The sequence below is a fragment of the Oncorhynchus nerka genome, linkage group LG7 (assembly GCF_034236695.1).
Source record: "Oncorhynchus nerka isolate Pitt River linkage group LG7, Oner_Uvic_2.0, whole genome shotgun sequence".
Taxonomy (NCBI): Eukaryota; Metazoa; Chordata; class Actinopteri; order Salmoniformes; family Salmonidae; genus Oncorhynchus; species Oncorhynchus nerka.
Genome location: NC_088402.1, coordinates 84,072,988 through 84,090,990, shown reverse-complemented (window position 1 = coordinate 84,090,990; position 18,003 = coordinate 84,072,988). Strand labels below are relative to the sequence as shown.

Genomic DNA, 18,003 nt, shown 5'->3' with positions numbered 1-18,003 from the left:
ACAAACACTAAAGTCACAGTTATAAATGTAGGATACAAACTGAAGGAAACAAACACTAAAGTGACAGTTATAAATGTAGGATACAAACTGAAGGAAACAAACACTAAAGTGACAGTTATAAATGTAGGATACAAACTGAAGGAAACAAACACTAAAGTGACAGTTATAAATGTAGGCTACAAACTGAAGGAAACAAACACTAAAGTCACAGTTATAAATGTAGGATACAAACTGAAGGAAACAAACACTAAAGTGACAGTTATAAATGTAGGATACAAACTGAAGGAAACAAACACTAAAGTGACAGTTATAAATGTAGGCTACAAACTGAAGGAAACAAACACTAAAGTGACAGTTATAAATGTAGGCTACAAACTGAAGGAAACAAACACTAAAGTGACAGTTATAAATGTAGGCTACAAACTGAAGGAAACAAACACTAAAGTGACAGTTATAAATGTAGGATACAAACTGAAGGAAACAAACACTAAAGTGACAGTTATAAATGTAGGCTACAAACTGAAGGAAACAAACACTAAAGTGACAGTTATAAATGTAGGATACAAACTGAAGGAAACAAACACTAAAGTGACAGTTATAAATGTAGGATACAAACTGAAGGAAACAAACACTAAAGTGACAGTTATAAATGTAGGATACAAACTGAAGGAAACAAACACTAAAGTGACAGTTATAAATGTAGGATACAAACTGAAGGAAACAAACACTAAAGTGACAGTTATAAATGTAGGATACAAACTGAAGGAAACAAACACTAAAGTGACAGTTATAAATGTAGGCTACAAACTGAAGGAAACAAACACTAAAGTGACAGTTATAAATGTAGACTACAAACTGAAGGAAACAAACACTAAAGTGACAGTTATAAATGTAGGATACAAACTGAAGGAAACAAGCACTAAAGTCACAGTTATAAATGTAGGCTACAAACTGAAGGAAACAAACACTAAAGTCACAGTTATAAATGTAGGATACAAACTGAAGGAAACAAACACTAAAGTCACAGTTATAAATGTAGGATACAAACTGAAGGAAACAAACACTGGAAGGGGGTTATCGGTCTCAGACCTCCCGGTGCTGTGTATTCCCAGACCATGGTTCTATATCGTCTCCCTGCCCTGCCTCTCCTCTGACTTCACCACTGGAGGGGAGCGGAGTTAGTTACTCTACTGGGCGTGGCAGTATGACTCACTGAATACACTCACTCAGCTGTTTAAAACCCTCATGTTTAAAACCTCAGAAGGTATGGATGATGGGACAAACTCAACACACTAAATGGAACTTTTCTGAAATTAGGGAACGGTTATTGATCACGAACGGTTGCATTGTATGTTGGTGAACTTGTTTACAGTATTTCTGGATGCAGGATGCATAGTGGGGCGTGGTAATATCCCTCTCATCATAGACAGGACTTTTTTTAAACTTACTTGACAGGTAATTACTGGAACCTTCTGTTGAAGACCAAAGTAGAAGCACCTTCATGCAAAAGTTTTAGAACACCGACTCATTCAAGGGTTTTTCTTTATTTTTACTATTTTCTACATTGTAGAATAATAGTGAAGACATCAAAACTATTAAATAATGTTTGTAACCAAAAAAGCTTTAAACAAATCAAAATATATTTTAGATTCTTCAAATAGCCACACTTTGCATTTTTTAAAATATATATATATTTTTTTTTGGGGGGGGGGGGGCCTTTATTTAACCAGGCAAGTCAGTTAAGAACAAATTCTTATTTTCAATGACGGCCTAGGAACAGTGGGTTAACTGCCTGTTCAGGGGCAGAACAACAGATTTGTACCTTGTCAGCTTGGGGGTTTGAACTTGCAACCTTGCGGTTACTAGTCCAACACTCTAACCACTAGGCTACCCTACCGCCCCGAGGACAGCTTTGCACACTCATGGCATTCTCACAACCAGCTTCACCTGGAATGCTTTTCCAACAGTCTTGATGGAGTTCCCACATATGCTGAGCACTTGTTGGCTGCTTTTCCTTCACTCTGCGGTCCAACTCATCCCAAACCATCTCAATTGGGTTGAGGTCGGAGATTGTGGAGCTGGCCTCTAATGCAGCACTCCATCACTCTCCTTCTTGGTCAAATAGCCCTTGAACAGCCTGAAGGTGTGTTTGGTCATTGTACTGTTGAAAAACAAATGATAATCCCACTAAGCCCAAACCAGATGGGATGGCGTATCGCTGCAGAATGATGTGGTAGTCATGCTGGTTAAGTGTGCTTTGAATTCTAAATAAATCACAGACAGTGTCACCAGCAAAGCATCCCCACACCATCACACCTCCTCCTCCATGCTTCACGGTGGGAAATACACATGTGGAGATCATCCGTTCACCCACACCGCGTCTCACAAAGACAAGGCAGTTGGAACAAAAAATCTCCAATTTGGACTCCAGACCAAAGGACAAATTTCCACAGGTCTAATGTCCATTGCTCGTGTTTCTTGGCCCAAGCAAGTCTCTTCTTATTATTGGTGTCCTTTAGTAGTGGTTTCTTTGCAGACATTTGACCATGAAGGCCTGATTCACACAGTCTCTTCTGAATAGTTGATGTTGAGATGTGTCTGTTACTTGAACTCTGTGACGCATTTATTTGGGCTGCAATTTCTGAGTCTGGTATGAACATATAGTCTGCAGCAGAGGTAACTCTGGGTCTTCCTTTCCTGTGGCGGTCCTCATGAGAGCCAGTTTTATCATAGCGCTTGATGGTTTTTGCGACTACACTTGAAGAAACTTTCAAAGTTCTTGAAATTAAACGGATTGACTGACCTTCATGTCTTAAAGTAATGATGGACTGTCATTTCTCTTTGCTTATTTGAGCTGTTCTTGCCATAATATGGACTTGGTCTTTTACCAAATAGGGCTTTCTTCTGTATACCACCCCTACTTTGTCACAACACAACTGATTGACTCAAACTAATTGAAATGCATTCAGGTGACCACCTCATCAATCTGGATGAGAGAATGTCAAGAGTGTGCAAAGCTGTCATTAAGGCAAAGAGTGGCTATTTGAAGAATCTCAAATATAAAATACACTTGTTTGGTTACTACATGATTACATATGCGTTATTTCATAGTGTTGATGTCTTCACTATTATTCTACAATGTAGAAAATAGTCAAAAATAAAGAAAAACCCTTGAATGAGTAGTTGTTGTAAAACGTTTTACCGGTTGTGTACGTCACCACCAAGGTGTGGAAGAGAACTTGACCTGCGAATGTATCAATGGTGGAACATATTTGAAGGATATCAGTATTCATGAGTACTGTTGAAAGAGCAGCTTTCTGTCACCGTGTTAAGTTCAAGTACTTTTAAAGGAGATTTTAAACCGTAATGAATCTTGAATGACGTTACCATTGACATATCATCAGTAATGTGAAATGTGGTACGGGCAAAGCATTGGAACAGTTCTGAAATCAGATTTACGACAGGACAGGAGCAACAATATTATTGCAAAACGCCTGATGAAGTATAAGTTGCACTAATGTTTTTCACATCTTAATGTTCAGTAGTAATCTTAAATGCAAAAGTTACAAAGAGAAGGTAGCTGTATTTCAGACATAACAATGTTCCCGTTCACATGCCTTCTGTATGTTACGACTGTGGTGTCCTCACTGCCTGCTCATTGGTTATCTAAACATGCCTTCTGTATGTTACGACTGTGGTGCTCATTGGTTATCTAAACATGCCTTCACGACTGTGGTGTCCTCACTGCCTGCTCATTGGTTATCTAAACATGCCTTCTGTATGTTACGACTGTGGTGTCCTCACTGCCTGCTCATTGGTTACCTAAACATGCCTTCTGTATGTTACGACTGTGGTGTCCTCACTGCCTGCTCATTGGTTACCTAAACATGCCTTCTGTATGTTACGACTGTGGTGTCCTCACTGCCTGCTCATTGGTTACCTAAACATGCCTTCTGTATGTTACGACTGTGGTGTCCTCACTGCCTGCTCATTGGTTATCTAAACAGGCCTTTTTCTACACAATTGCAGAACTCTTGTATTATTTAAATAACCGTTCATAGACATTTACAAATCATGATATCAAATACTTGATAAATGTACAACAAGCATCAATGTTTTCTGTGGCTCTGGTCAGTCCTATTGTAATAACAAATGCTAAATGGGTATGTGACAACATAAACTGTCATCTTTCTCTCTCAGCTCTCCTTGTCCACCACTCAGTCAGTACCATTGGTTTACATCTGACCACTGGTCTGTACCAGCTCATTTATTGGTATGATTTCACAGTAAGTTGGTATCACACGATGAGCACCTAGAGGGCATTTTAAAGTGGGTGTTAAATGTTCTCACTGCAGATTGGGCTTTGTACTTTTCAAAAGTGGAGAAAACTTGAATTTCTTCACAATAGTTTTATAGCCGCAAAATAGATTTCTGTCACAGAACAACAGTCGTTCATAATGGATTTTTTTATTTAACATTTGTTTAACCTTTATTGAACCTTTATTTAACTAGGCAAATCAGGAAGGAAACATGAAAAAAAGGAAACTTCTATGACGGTTTTGAAGTAGAACCGGTAATGACAATACACGATGACATCACTGTCTACTGGGTGCTTGATTGTTGAGAAATTAGTGTAAAAAATATCATTTATATTAAATGGTGGATATTATTACTATAAAATACAATTTGCAAAATAAACATAAGGGTACTCTCATATCAGACAAAAGTAAGAGAAAAGGAACCAGACTGTAGTACTGGTATAATAAATACACACTTCTCTGTAGGCTAAATACCAGGTCTTTCAGACGACTTGTCAACAACGGTGAAATGTTGTATGTGGATGTTCTAGAGCAGCCACTTCCCAGCTGAGAGGAGTTCATGAACCGAGACAACTCTATTGGTCGACACCTGTGTTCTCTCCAGACATTATTCACAGTCTATGGGTGTGTCTGAAACAGGCTGTACACAACTTGATTACGGCTCGTTAACATTAGGAGCAAATTCATTCAGACGAGAGTCTACTTCTATTTCAAGGCAACAATTTGAAAGTTGTAAAGTATTTGGTTGTTTCCAACATGTCCTCCACACCACCGCTACCTCAACACATGGCCTATAAGCAGGGATCGTCCACTAGATTCAGCCATTGGCTGGTCTTTTTTTGAGCGGATGGTCAAGGGTGCGGAACATAATTACAAATCATTTGTAGACTGGAAGAAGCCCAAACGTATATATTATTTGACTAAAACATCACCATTTCAAACCATGCTTTCATTTACATACGATCACATATCTCTCTACTAGGCGTGTGAATACTTGAACAGATTTCCTAAATTAAAATCACTTAGAGCTGATTTGCTCGTGTTTTTACAGTTTCTTTGTGTCCTGCAAATTATTTCGTTTTTTTTGTTTGTTTAAACTATTATTATTTTTTGCTCAAACTTGAGGAGCCAAATAAAAATCACCCTCGGGCCAAATTCAGCTCACAGGCCACCAGTTGGGCATCCCTGGCCTATAGCATCAATTGATGCAAATGAATGTTGTTGTAGCAGTAAACGGTAAATAGACCATTTTTATGGGCAAACTGTTGAGGCACAACATCAACAGGCATGAACATGTGATATTAAATGTCTTCATATACAGCTCATATCAAGTCATGAAAAATACTGCACTTGTAAGCATGGTGTAAATTCAATAGAATATTTGTATTTTACCAGAAGGCTTACCTGGTTTTAACCTGTAGTGCCCGTGTGGATAGTTAGCCCTACGTGACTGTCCACAGTTCAACACGGAACTCTCTGTCGAGGGGCAGCCTTGGACCAAACCACAGCTATGCGCTGTTTGCTCAGTCTGCCGTGAGCTAAAGAAAGAGGTGACTCTGCCAAACAGAGCATGTGGCATTTCTGTCATCAACTCCCTATCTGAAGTCATCATGCCTGCCAGGCTTCCTATACCCAGCATACATTGTTTATCAGTACATTTTTACTATCAACCTGTGGCTTGCATAACATCAACGAACAGGTGGCCACCAAGACCAAGGCAGTTATTTCTTACCACCGTGTTAGATTTGAAAATGTATTCACATTGGGTCTTTGCAAACCTCATAACTCTGTGAGAAAATGGCAGCCTTTTCATGATTTTTGAATGTGTAGACTGCTTTCTTTTGTTTGTTGGTTTATGTAAGTTCTACAACACCCTTTGTCCCCAGAGGAACATTTTGGCTACATAAGATGTGCAAGAGTCAAGAAAACACGCTGCATGTGCAAGCAGAGAGAAATGCATAAATTGAATGTTCTCCCACAATTCACTCAAGTGTCCAATGACTCAGTCTATAATTACAATAAATACTCTTACAATTGTATAAATAAAGAGGAAGGTTCACAACCCTCAACAAGAAGAACCTGCTTCTATCTTATATAGGCCACATGAAGAGTCCTAGGAATGAACAGTGCCCCCAAAGTCACCCTTGATAATAAAGGTCATACATCTAACAATGCAGGGAAGGCACTGGTAAGGCACTTACCAATAACATCTGAACACCACTACACACCCACCCAGATTGATTAGAAATTCCAGACCCAAAACAGATTGATTACTAAATCACAGTTGACATGGAGAGAGCCGCCCTCACCTAAACTTCAAGTACTCTGGGTTGGAGTAGTTGAACAGCAGGAAGTCCATGTGGTAAAGGTTGTACAGCTTCTTCTGGTAGAAGGGACTGATGTTGTGGAAGAACTGAGCCGCCATGTCCCCGTTGGTCCTGGTGCTCTTGCCTGAGGTGGGGAAGTGGACCTCCCCGTCAGCGCCGGCCAGCCGCAGCACAGAGCGGGAGTCCTGCTCCAGAGTCTCATACTTCCCCACCACGTCGTAGTGGATGAGGCAGGGGTGGCACAGTGAGTGGATCCGCTCCCAGTGCTCGTTGAAGGGCTCCTCTCTCTGTGTGCGGGGATCAACCAGGTACTGCACAAACTCCTTGAAGGAGACATCGTTGCCCTGCTCCAACGCCTCCGGCTCAGGGTGGGGCCGGTGTCGGCGGATGATCTTGGTGCCGTAGCGCTTGTGGAAGGCCGTGTTGTAGCTGCGGGTGAACTTGTTGCGGTAGGCCGACACCAGCCTCTCGAAGGGCTCCCGAACGAAGAGGAACTTCAGGTATCTGCGGAGGCGGTGGTTTATCTCGCCGGTGGAGTACTCTGACAGCGTGCGCAGGTTGCCTGCCACGTGGGCCTCATTGGCGGGGATGGCTAGGGGCTCGCGGTAGCGTCCGTCCCCCGTCAGGACCATGAGGACCCGTTTCCAGTTTGTGCAGGCCACCTTGGGGACGTAGCAGTACAGCAGACTGTGCTTATCGTCCACTATGAGGTGGCGGAGGTCGTCTGGGGTCAACACCCGCCGCTTCCTGGTGTGGGTCAGACACGCCTCCTCCAGCAGCTCCCGCCGACCACGCAGAGACGCCTGCGCAGCAGACATGTCCAACTACAGACAGAGAGAAGGAGACAATACTCACTTTTACAATTAAACCCTTATTAGTGATGAAATATTCAATCTATCCAAGTGATAACATTTTCATCTCTCCAAGTGCTAATGTCTAGCCACATCCTCTGACTAAGACAATTGTGCCCAACAGTCAGGGTTTGAATCTATCTTGTCAGATGAGTCAGATTAACAGGAATTGCTCTGACATCAAGGCCAACCACTGTGTTTCCCAGTAGACAGGCTGCAAGAGGCAAAACAGTGTTTCACACTCTAATGAAGACACGGCTTGATCTGAACATTGAACAGTGTTTCACACTCTAATGGAGACACGGCTTGATCTGAACATTGAACAGTGTTTCACACTCTAATGGAGACACGGCTTGATCTGAACATTGAACAGTGTTTCACACTCTAATGGAGACACGGCTTGATCTGAACATTGAACAGTGTTTCACACTCTAATGGAGACACGGCTTGATCTGAACATTGAGGAAGCAACAAAGGGATTCAAATCAAATCAAGTCCAATTGTATTTGCCACATTGTATTTGCCACAATACATCAGGTGTAGGTGGATCTTACAGTTAAATGCTTACTTACAAGCCCTTAACCAGCAATGCAGTTGGTTAAGGGAAATAAAAGTAACACATAATTAGAGCAGTAGTGAAATAACAATAGCGAGCCTGTTTACAGGGGTACCGCTACAGAGTCAATGTGTGGGGGCACCGGTTAGTCCAGGTCATTGAGGTAATATGTACATGTAGGTAGAGTTATTAAAGTGACTATGCATAGATGACAACAGAGAGAAGCAGCAGTGTAGAAGGGGGTGGGGCAATGCAAATAGTCTGGGTAGCCATTTGATTAGCTGTTCAGGAGTCTTGTGGCTTGGGGGGGTAGAAGCTGTTAAGAAGCCTTTTGGACCTAGACTTGGGGCTCCGGTACCACTTGCCGTGCGGTAGCAGAGAGTCTATGACTAGAGTGGCTGGAGTCTTTGACCATTTTTAGGGCCTTCCTCTGACTTCCTCTAATTGGACATGGTGCTTTGTTTCTGACCCGCTCTGGTTGAGCCTGAAAAAAATGGATCAAGAGAGGCGGTGCCAGGTGGACTGGGTCAAAGAGGAGAAGAACAAAACTGATAAGACGAGCTACATCAGCAGCACCAAACGACTATCATCAGTGTCATTGAGAAAGCATGATTACACAGACAACACACATGGAGAGAGAGAGAGAGAGAGAGAGAGAGAGAGAGAGAGAGAACGATGCAGACAAAGGGAAAAGGGAGAGATCACTCAGCATTCACTGGATTCCTGAGATATTGGAGCTGGAAAAGAGAGCTTTGTCTTTCTGCGGGAGAGGGGGTAGAATTTTTTATAGTAACCACTAAGAACCTGAGTCCTAACTTCTAAGTCAAATGAGCTCAACTCAGCTTTGAAGTATTGCTTAAGCCATGACCTCTGAGGAAGGTAAATGTATGTAGTGTGATGATAAAGCCATGACCTCTGACCTCTGAGGAAGGTAAAGGTATGTAGTGTGATGCTAAAGCCATGACCTCTGAGGAAGGTAAAGGTATGTAGTGTGATGCTAAAGCTATGACCTCTGAGGAAGGTAAAGGTATGTAGTGTGATGATAAAGCCATGACCTCTGAGGAAGGTAAAGGTATGTAGTGTGATGCTAAAGCCATGACCTCTGAGGAAGGTAAAGGTATGTAGTGTGATGCTTAAGCCATGACCTCTGACCTCTGAGGAAGGTAAATGTATGTAGTGTGATGCTAAAGCCATGACCTCTGAGGAAGGTAAAGGTATGTAGTGTGATGATAAAGCCATGACCTCTGAGGAAGGTAAAGGTATGTAGTGTGATGCTAAAGCCATGACCTCTGATGAAGGTAAAGGTATGTAGTGTGATGCTAAAGCCATGACCTCTGAGGAAGGTAAAGGTACGTAGTGTGATGCTAAAGCCATGACCTCTGACCTCTGAGGAAGGTAAAGGTATGTAGTGTGATGCTAAAGCCATGACCTCTGACGAAGGTAAAGGTATATAGTGTGATGCTAAAGCCATGACCTCTGAGGAAGGTAAAGGTATGTAGTGTGATGTAACATTTCATGTAAAGCAGCAGTCATTCAGTTGAGAGACCAAAGGCGACCCAAAAACAATATTGTTTGAGAAATCAACTATGTGTAGAGCAAATTAAATTAGTCAAAGTGGCTCTCGAAGATCAATACATTGTCAAATGACATTTCCTGTGTGTGACACATCTGGAAACACTAACGCATAAATAGTATATAACCGCGAATGTTCTCACACTCAAGACATGATCGAATGGGGCCATTTTAATTCTAGTCACCTGGTCTTCGTTGTAGAGGGTCTGTAGTGGACTTCTCCTTGTCTTCCCCGGGCCGATGCCCTTCCCCCCAAACTGCTCCACGGCTACAGAAACAAGGGCACAGAGGGAGAAAAAGGGAAACAGATGAATCATCTAAAAAAGGGCAGTATTGGCTGTTTTCTGTAGTGTTCAGTGACGGTGCTCGGTGTTCATGGAACGTTGCCTCACTGTGGATTCCTTTGCATTTCAACAACTTATATGTTACTGGTTGAGCTGTTCTGAACAGTGTTTACCCTGCTCTATATACAACTTATATGTTACTGGTTGAGCTGTTCTGAACAGTGTTTACCCTGCTCTATATACAACTTATATGTTACTGGTTGAGCTGTTCTGAACAGCGTTTACCCTGCTCTATATACAACTTATATGTTACTGGTTGAGCTGTTCTGAACAGCGTTTACCCTGCTCTATATAGACCTTATATGTTACTGGTTGAGCTGTTCTGAACAGTGTTTACCCTGCTCTATATACAACTTATATGTTACTGGTTGAGCTGTTCTGAACAGCGTTTACCCTGCTCTATATACAACTTATATGTTACTGGTTGAGCTGTTCTGAACAGTGTTTACCCTGCTCTATATACAACTTATATGTTACTGGTTGAGCTGTTCTGAACAGTGTTTACCCTGCTCTATATACAACTTATATGTTACTGGTTGAGCTGTTCTGAACAGTGTTTACCCTGCTCTATATACAACTTATATGTTACTGGTTGAGCTGTTCTGAACAGTGTTTACCTGCTCTATATACAACTTATATGTTACTGGTTGAGCTGTTCTGAACAGTGTTTACCCTGCTCTATATACAACTTATATGTTACTGGTTGAGCTGTTCTGAACAGTGTTTACCCTGCTCTATATACAACTTATATGTTACTGGTTGAGCTGTTCTGAACAGTGTTTACCCTGCTCTATATACAACTTATATGTTACTGGTTGAGCTGTTCTGAACAGTGTTTACCCTGCTCTATATACAACTTATATGTTACTGGTTGAGCTGTTCTGAACAGTGTTTACCCTGCTCTATATAGACCTTATATGTTACTGGTTGAGCTGTTCTGAACAGTGTTTACCCTGCTCTATATAGACCTTATATGTTACTGGTTGAGCTGTTCTGAACAGTGTTTACCCTGCTCTATATACAACTTATATGTTACTGGTTGAGCTGTTCTGAACAGCGTTTACCCTGCTCTATATACAACTTATATGTTACTGGTTGAGCTGTTCTGAACAGCGTTTACCCTGCTCTATATACAACTTATATGTTACTGGTTGAGCTGTTCTGAACAGTGTTTACCCTGCTCTATATAGACCTTATATGTTACTGGTTGAGCTGTTCTGAACAGTGTTTACCCTGCTCTATATAGACCTTATATGTTACTGGTTGAGCTGTTCTGAACAGTGTTTACCCTGCTCTATATACAACTTATATGTTACTGGTTGAGCTGTTCTGAACAGCGTTTACCCTGCTCTATATACAACTTATATGTTACTGGTTGAGCTGTTCTGAACAGCGTTTACCCTGCTCTATATACAACTTATATGTTACTGGTTGAGCTGTTCTGAACAGTGTTTCTCTATATAGACCTTATATGTTACTGGTTGAGCTGTTCTGAACAGCGTTTACCCTGCTCTATATACAACTTATATGTTACTGGTTGAGCTGTTCTGAACAGCGTTTACCCTGCTCTATATACAACTTATATGTTACTGGTTGAGCTGTTCTGAACAGTGTTTACCCTGCTCTATATACAACTTATATGTTACTGGTTGAGCTGTTCTGAACAGTGTTTACCCTGCTCTATATACAACTTATATGTTACTGGTTGAGCTGTTCTGAACAGCGTTTACCCTGCTCTATATACAACTTATATGTTACTGGTTGAGCTGTTCTGAACAGTGTTTACCCTGCTCTATATACAACTTATATGTTACTGGTTGAGCTGTTCTGAACAGTGTTTACCCTGCTCTATATACAACTTATATGTTACTGGTTGAGCTGTTCTATATACAGTGCTGCTGTAGCCCATCTAGTTCTCATGTCTGTTTTGCCGTATGGTGCACGATCTCACATGAGTAACACATCTGTGCAGGGATACTGGCATTTCGGGTGAGGCCCAAAGGTTTGGGTAAACCTGCATGAGACAACCTTCCTGCATCCATCATGATGTGATGATGATCACCCATAAAATGCCTTCCCTTTCCCCTAGATTTACATTTTCTGTAGGAACATCCTGTTCCTTTCAAGAATCCCAGTCCTCCCCTCCCACCAGCCCCCACCCCTAGCGCCTCAGGGCTGGAGGCATGTCAGTGGTGGGCCCTCCTCACTAGTGAGAGGAAACTGATTGGATTTGCACATGTGCCACTAGAATGCAGAGGATTGCTTTACATCTCACAGGGAGAGAGAGAGAGAGAGAGAGAGAGAGAGAGAGAGAGAGAGAGAGAGAGAGAGAGGAGAGAGAGAGAGAGAGAGAGAGAGAGAGAGAGAGAGAGAGACCGTGACAGAGAGAGAGACAGAGACAGTGAGATAGACAGTGAGAGAGAGAGTGACAGAGACAGTGAGAGAGAGAGAGAGAGAGAGACAGAGACAGTGACAGAGACCGTGAGAGAGAGAGAGAGAGACAGTGACAGAGAGAGACAGAGTGACACAGACAGTGACATAGAGAGAGAGAGACAGCGAGGCAGAGTGACAGAGACAGTGAGAGAGACAGTGACAGTGACAGAGTGACAGAGACAGTGAGAGAGAGAGAGAGAGAGAGAGAGAGAGAGAGAGAGAGAGTGAGAGACAGCGAGGCAGCGTGACAGAGACAGTGAGAGAGAGAGAGAGAGAGAGAGAGAGAGAGAGAGGGAGAGAGATAAGAGATAGAGATAGAGAGAGAGGGGGGGGGGACACAGAAGGAGAAGAGGACCAGGTGGGGGGAGGAAAAGGGGAAGGTATTCTAGCCGACAACCACTACAACTCCTACCTCAGGTATACATATACACCCTCAGTAAACTGCTGGGAAAGTGGGTCAAGAAGACTGAAGCTGAGGCACTCTCAACACAACAAACATGGTGGTGCAATAGCAAATAACCAACAGCATGAATAAACATTACAATTACGTGTTATGTATTAGTTTATCCTAATTCAGTTCATGAATCAGCTTGTTAAAGCAGTCTCACTAAGTCATTTAGTGAAGAAGAAAAAACTTCCCCCTTCGACATCTCTGTCAGCTCATCTGCTCTACATATCTGTGACAATGACTGTGACTTCCGCTTTGGAGGAATTGCACTGTGCACAGAGAGGGGGAAGTTTCAGTGTTACAAAACAACGTCAAGATTCCAAATGAAACCCTTGTCTATGCACTGGCCAAAGATAAATACACACCAGTACATGACTGGGGCCAAGCTTCCTGCCATCCAGGACCTATATACTAGGCTGTGTCAAAGGACAGGCCCCAAAACTCCAGTCACCCAAGTCACAGACTGTTCTCTCTACTACCGCACGGCAAGCGGTACCAGAGCACCAAGTCTAGCACCAAAAAGCTCCTTAACAGCTTCTTCCCCAAAGCTATAAGACTGCTGAACAATTAGTCAAATGCCTGCCCCTGTCACCCCGCACATTGACTCGGTACCGGTACCCCCGTATAGCCTCGTTATTGTTATTGTCATTTCATTGTGATACTTTTTATTTTTTACTTTAATTTATTTAGTAAATATTTTCTTAACGCTATTTCTTGAACTACATTGTTGGTTAAGGGCTTGTAAGTAAGCATTTTACATTAAGGTACCTGTTGTATTCGGCGCATGTGACAAATATTATTTGATTTGAAATCAGAAGATTTCTGCTTTTGAAAAAAGAAGAATCTTTTAGCATCTCCTCTCATTATGGAGAAGAGGTCACAGGATGCTTGTTTTATTATTCACTGTAATGTTAGTGACCATGTCTGTATAGCATGCACCCCAGGTACTGAATAAGCAGGATAGAAATGGAATGAAAACAGTGAGCAATTTACTTCTAATTGCTTCTAAGCAAGAACACAAACCCAGCAGGCGTAGGCATGGCTGACTCAGCTCTATGCCAGCGTGGGAATGGGGTTTGGGACAAACACTAAACGTTAGGAACACCTTCCTAACACTAAGTTCCACCAGTGGGGCGCCTGGCACCTACCTCCATACCCTGTTCAAAGGCACTTCAAATCTTTTGTCTTGCCCATTCACCCTCTGAACGGCACACATACACAATCCATGGCTCAATTGTCTCAGGGATTAAAAATCCTTCTTTAACCGGTCTCCCCCTCTTCATTTTTTAAAAACATTTAACCTTTATTGAACTAGGCAAGTCAGTTAAGAACAAATTCTTATTTACAATGACGGCCTACCCGGGCCAAAACCAGAAGACGCTGGGCCAATTGTGCACCGCCCTATGGGACTCCCAATCACGGCCGGATGTGATACAAGCCTGGAATCAAGATGCACTGAGATGCAGTGCCTTAGACCGCTGCCCCACTCGGGTGCATACACTGACTCGAGTGGATTTAACAAGTCACATCAATAAGGGATGTTGGTCCATGTCGTGGAAAGAGCAGGTGTTCTTAATGTTTTGTCCACTCAGGGTACAGTATGCCAACCTTGTTTGTTTACTTGACAAGACCCACATGATGCCACAGTGTGTGCGTGTGTGTGTGTGTGTGTGTTAGTGAAAGTTTAAATCCCTCATTCTTAGCAGATGTCTGGTGGCAGCGTTTGATTAATAAAATAATTAGAAACGATATCTGATAGTGAAGTATTTAAGGTTTAGAACAAGACCAGAAGAAAATGCCAAAGAGTTGAGAAAGTCTGCTCAGCATGTGGTACTGGGCTCATGCCACTCCACCTAAAATGACGTCTGGACTTCAGCCAAAGACCGTCAGGAGGGAGTATAGACAAACCAAATATATCTGAAGGAGGTTCCGTATGAAACGTTCCCTCAACGTAACAGTATTTTCATCTGTCACATTGTGAATACATCTGCCCACTATAGGAAAATACACACTTCTGTTCCATTCTCAACTTTCATAATAACTCTAGTGTAAGAAATGACTAATTAATGTGCTTCCCTGGGTCCTGTGCTTCCCTGGGTCCTGTGCTTCCCTGGGTCCTGTGCTTCCCTGGGTCCTGTGCTTCCCTGGGTCCTGTGCTTCCCTGGGTCCTGTGCTTCCCTGGGTCCTGTGCTTCCCTGGGTGTTGGCGGCTCAGCAAAATGCACAATGGGGTCAGAACAATAAGCTCTATTTCTCTTCCTGTCTACTAACACACTGGGACTCCAGTGTGTGTGTGTGTGTGTGTGTGTGTGTGTGTGTGTGTGCTTGTGTGTGTGTGTGTGTGCTTGTGTGTGTGTGTGTGCTTGTGTGTGTGTGTGCGCGTGCGGAGCAGGTGGATATGTGTGACGTGCTGAACGAGGGAATGTGTGTGTTTTACGAGAGGGGGGTTAGTGTGTTCTCAGTGGACGTACCTCATCCAGTCCATATGGGTTTCGTGTTAATGCCATCAGCGTTGAAATAAATACTGGCTATGCAAGTCAGACACAAATAAGGAAATGTGTATGGTTTTAGAAGTTAACCCTTCCGACTTCCTCATATGTGTTGGTTTTAGAAGTTAACCCTTCTGACTTCCTCATATGTGTTGGTTTAAGAAGTTAACCCTTCCGACTTCCTCATATGTGTTGGTTTAAGAAGTTAACCCTTCCGACTTCCTCATATGTGTTGGTTTTAGAAGTTAACCCTTCCGACTTCCTCATATGTGTTGGTTTTAGAAGTTAACCCTTCCGACTTCCTCATATGTGTATGGTTTTAGAAGTTAACCCTTCCGACTTCCTCATATGTGTTGGTTTTAGAAGTTAACCCTTCCGACTTCCTCATATGTGTTGGTTTTAGAAGTTAACCTTTCCGACTTCCTCATATGTGTTGGTTTTAGAAGTTAACCCTTCCGACTTCCTCATATGTGTTGGTTTTAGAAGTTAACCCTTCCGACTTCCTCATATGTGTTGGTTTAAGAAGTTAACCCTTCCGACTTCCTCATATGTGTTGGTTTTAGAAGTTAACCCTTCTGACTTCCTCATATGTGTTGGTTTTAGAAGTTAACCCTTCCGACTTCCTCATATGTGTTGGTTTTAGAAGTTAACCCTTCCGACTTCCTCATATGTGTTGATTTTAGAAGTTAACCCTTCCGACTTCCTCATATGTGTTGGTTTTAGAAGTTAACCCTTCTGACTTCCTCATATGTGTTGGTTTTAGAAGTTAACCCTTCTGACTTCCTCATATGTTTTACTCATATCACACAGAGTAGCTTTGTGTAACTTCTCTGACAACATGAGGGTTTGGGAGGAAAGGAAGGACTGTCACAGACTATATGTTGTCTACAGTATGTGGTCAGAGAGAGGCCTGTTATTGGCTGTCACATTTGGCAGGGCTAAAATAGATCTACATTACAGAATAACTAACAATTAGACAAGCCCGGACAGTGCTGTGCCTCTGGCATTGAACAGTACATGTGTAGGAGCCCTGCAGTAAAGCAGATCAACAAGCCCAGACAGTGCAGGTATTAAGAGGAGACGGTTGGAGAGGAAGGATGATTCTGTCTGATTGTATTCTGTTTAAACAGAAAGACTCTAATGACATAATGTAATAGCATAGTAGTGTCCCTTCCTCGGTTGCACTTAGTCTTGGAGGCTCTGTAAAATGAAGTACCTGGAATTATTACATCGTTGCTTTCCCATTTCTATGGTAAAACAACAGCATACACACTGTGACATACAAATGTATAGTTCACTTTGAATTCTCTCTCTATTAAAACGTAAGACATAACCCAGGAAGGAGGTCAGGTTAGGTTGACCACTCTTTTCACTTCTCTCCTATTTTTTTATGTGCCTCTCGGTATCACTCCACTAAGGGTAAATGCTTCCTGTTCCTCTGTCTCTGCCCAGTGGAGAACATGAGAGCTGAGACTGGTTCAAAAGGAACAGGAATGCAGCAGGGTCTCTCAGAGGGGGCTATCACAACATTCCATGGTTCACACTCACAGTGGTCTTATTCATGCCCTGCCATTTACCCCTTTCATTGTGTCCCAACTCAACACACATGATCATTTAGAAACCACACCATTATTCAGAGGGGGACACTGTGCAACAGGCAGGGTAGAGATTTGCATCACTTCTGAGTCCTCTTTGGTAGCATCGTGGCACAAACCTACAGCTCGGTTCAGTTAGACATGATGTTTGTGATCTAGACAACTAGGCTAATGAACAACAGCTAACAACATGTTCTACCTAATACCCCAAAACGTCCATCTACAGGTGCATAGGGACACCATCCCATGGCTGATGTAAGATGATGGTCGACAGTCCACACTTACCTGGCCTTGTGATGTTCTGAAAGTACAATATGATCATGAAAAGTGACCCAACGCATGTCGCCAGGAAAATTCGTCCAACTTTGGGTTTTGTCATCCTGATTCCCCGAGCTGGCAGAGTAGAGCAGAACCCTCTCCCCGGGGTGTCTCATGCGAGGCAGCTCGTCTGATGCGACTTAACGATAGAAGGGAAAGAATGGACCTTCATGTGGAAAAACTTGGCAGTGATACCGTTATATATCAGTCTATTTCTCAATTATTCTATTCGACGAAAAAAAATGCCTATGAATAGCCGCGAAAATATTGGAACGCGCAAAAGTCGTTTGCCTTTGTAGGAGTTCAGATCAATTATATATTTCAATCATATTTTACGTTCCGCTGAAATTTCTCATCGTATACAAGTCCCGAGAGAGCCAGATTGTTTCGGAGTTCTCTGATAATCCCCATCTTTCAACAGTTTTCGTTTCGTAAATTTTTTCAACCCAGTCAAACTTCCCGAAAAATGGTCGGCGGCACTGGGCTATGACGTCACACCCACCCCTAGTACTTTCTTGCGGTGACTGTCACCCATCTGAAGGTTGTCACTAGTTACTACACCCGCAAAGTCAAAATTGTATAATTAGGTGCGGTTTAGCAATGATGATGACTTTGTGGCTGTGGTAACTAGTGACGACCCCAATCTTCCCTGTGACAAATTAATCCAATAATATATATATATTTTTTTAACCTTTATTTAACTAGGCAAGTCAGTTAAGAACAAATTCTTATTTTCAATGACGGCCTAGAAA

General features: G+C 42.4%; 1 protein-coding gene across 1 annotated transcript; it reads right to left on the bottom strand.

Moving 5' to 3' along the window:
- Positions 1–4,451: 4,451 nt before the first annotated feature.
- Positions 4,452–17,743, bottom strand: LOC115105637 (carbohydrate sulfotransferase 11-like). The gene is made up of 3 exons (XM_065020895.1): positions 17,219–17,743; positions 9,811–9,893; positions 4,452–7,470 (listed from the first exon to the last, which is right to left on the bottom strand). The coding sequence occupies exons 1-3, from the start codon at positions 17,310–17,312 to the stop codon at positions 6,625–6,627; spliced, it is 1,023 nt and encodes a 340-aa protein (XP_064876967.1). The 5' UTR covers positions 17,313–17,743; the 3' UTR covers positions 4,452–6,624.
- Positions 17,744–18,003: the final 260 nt, after the last annotated feature.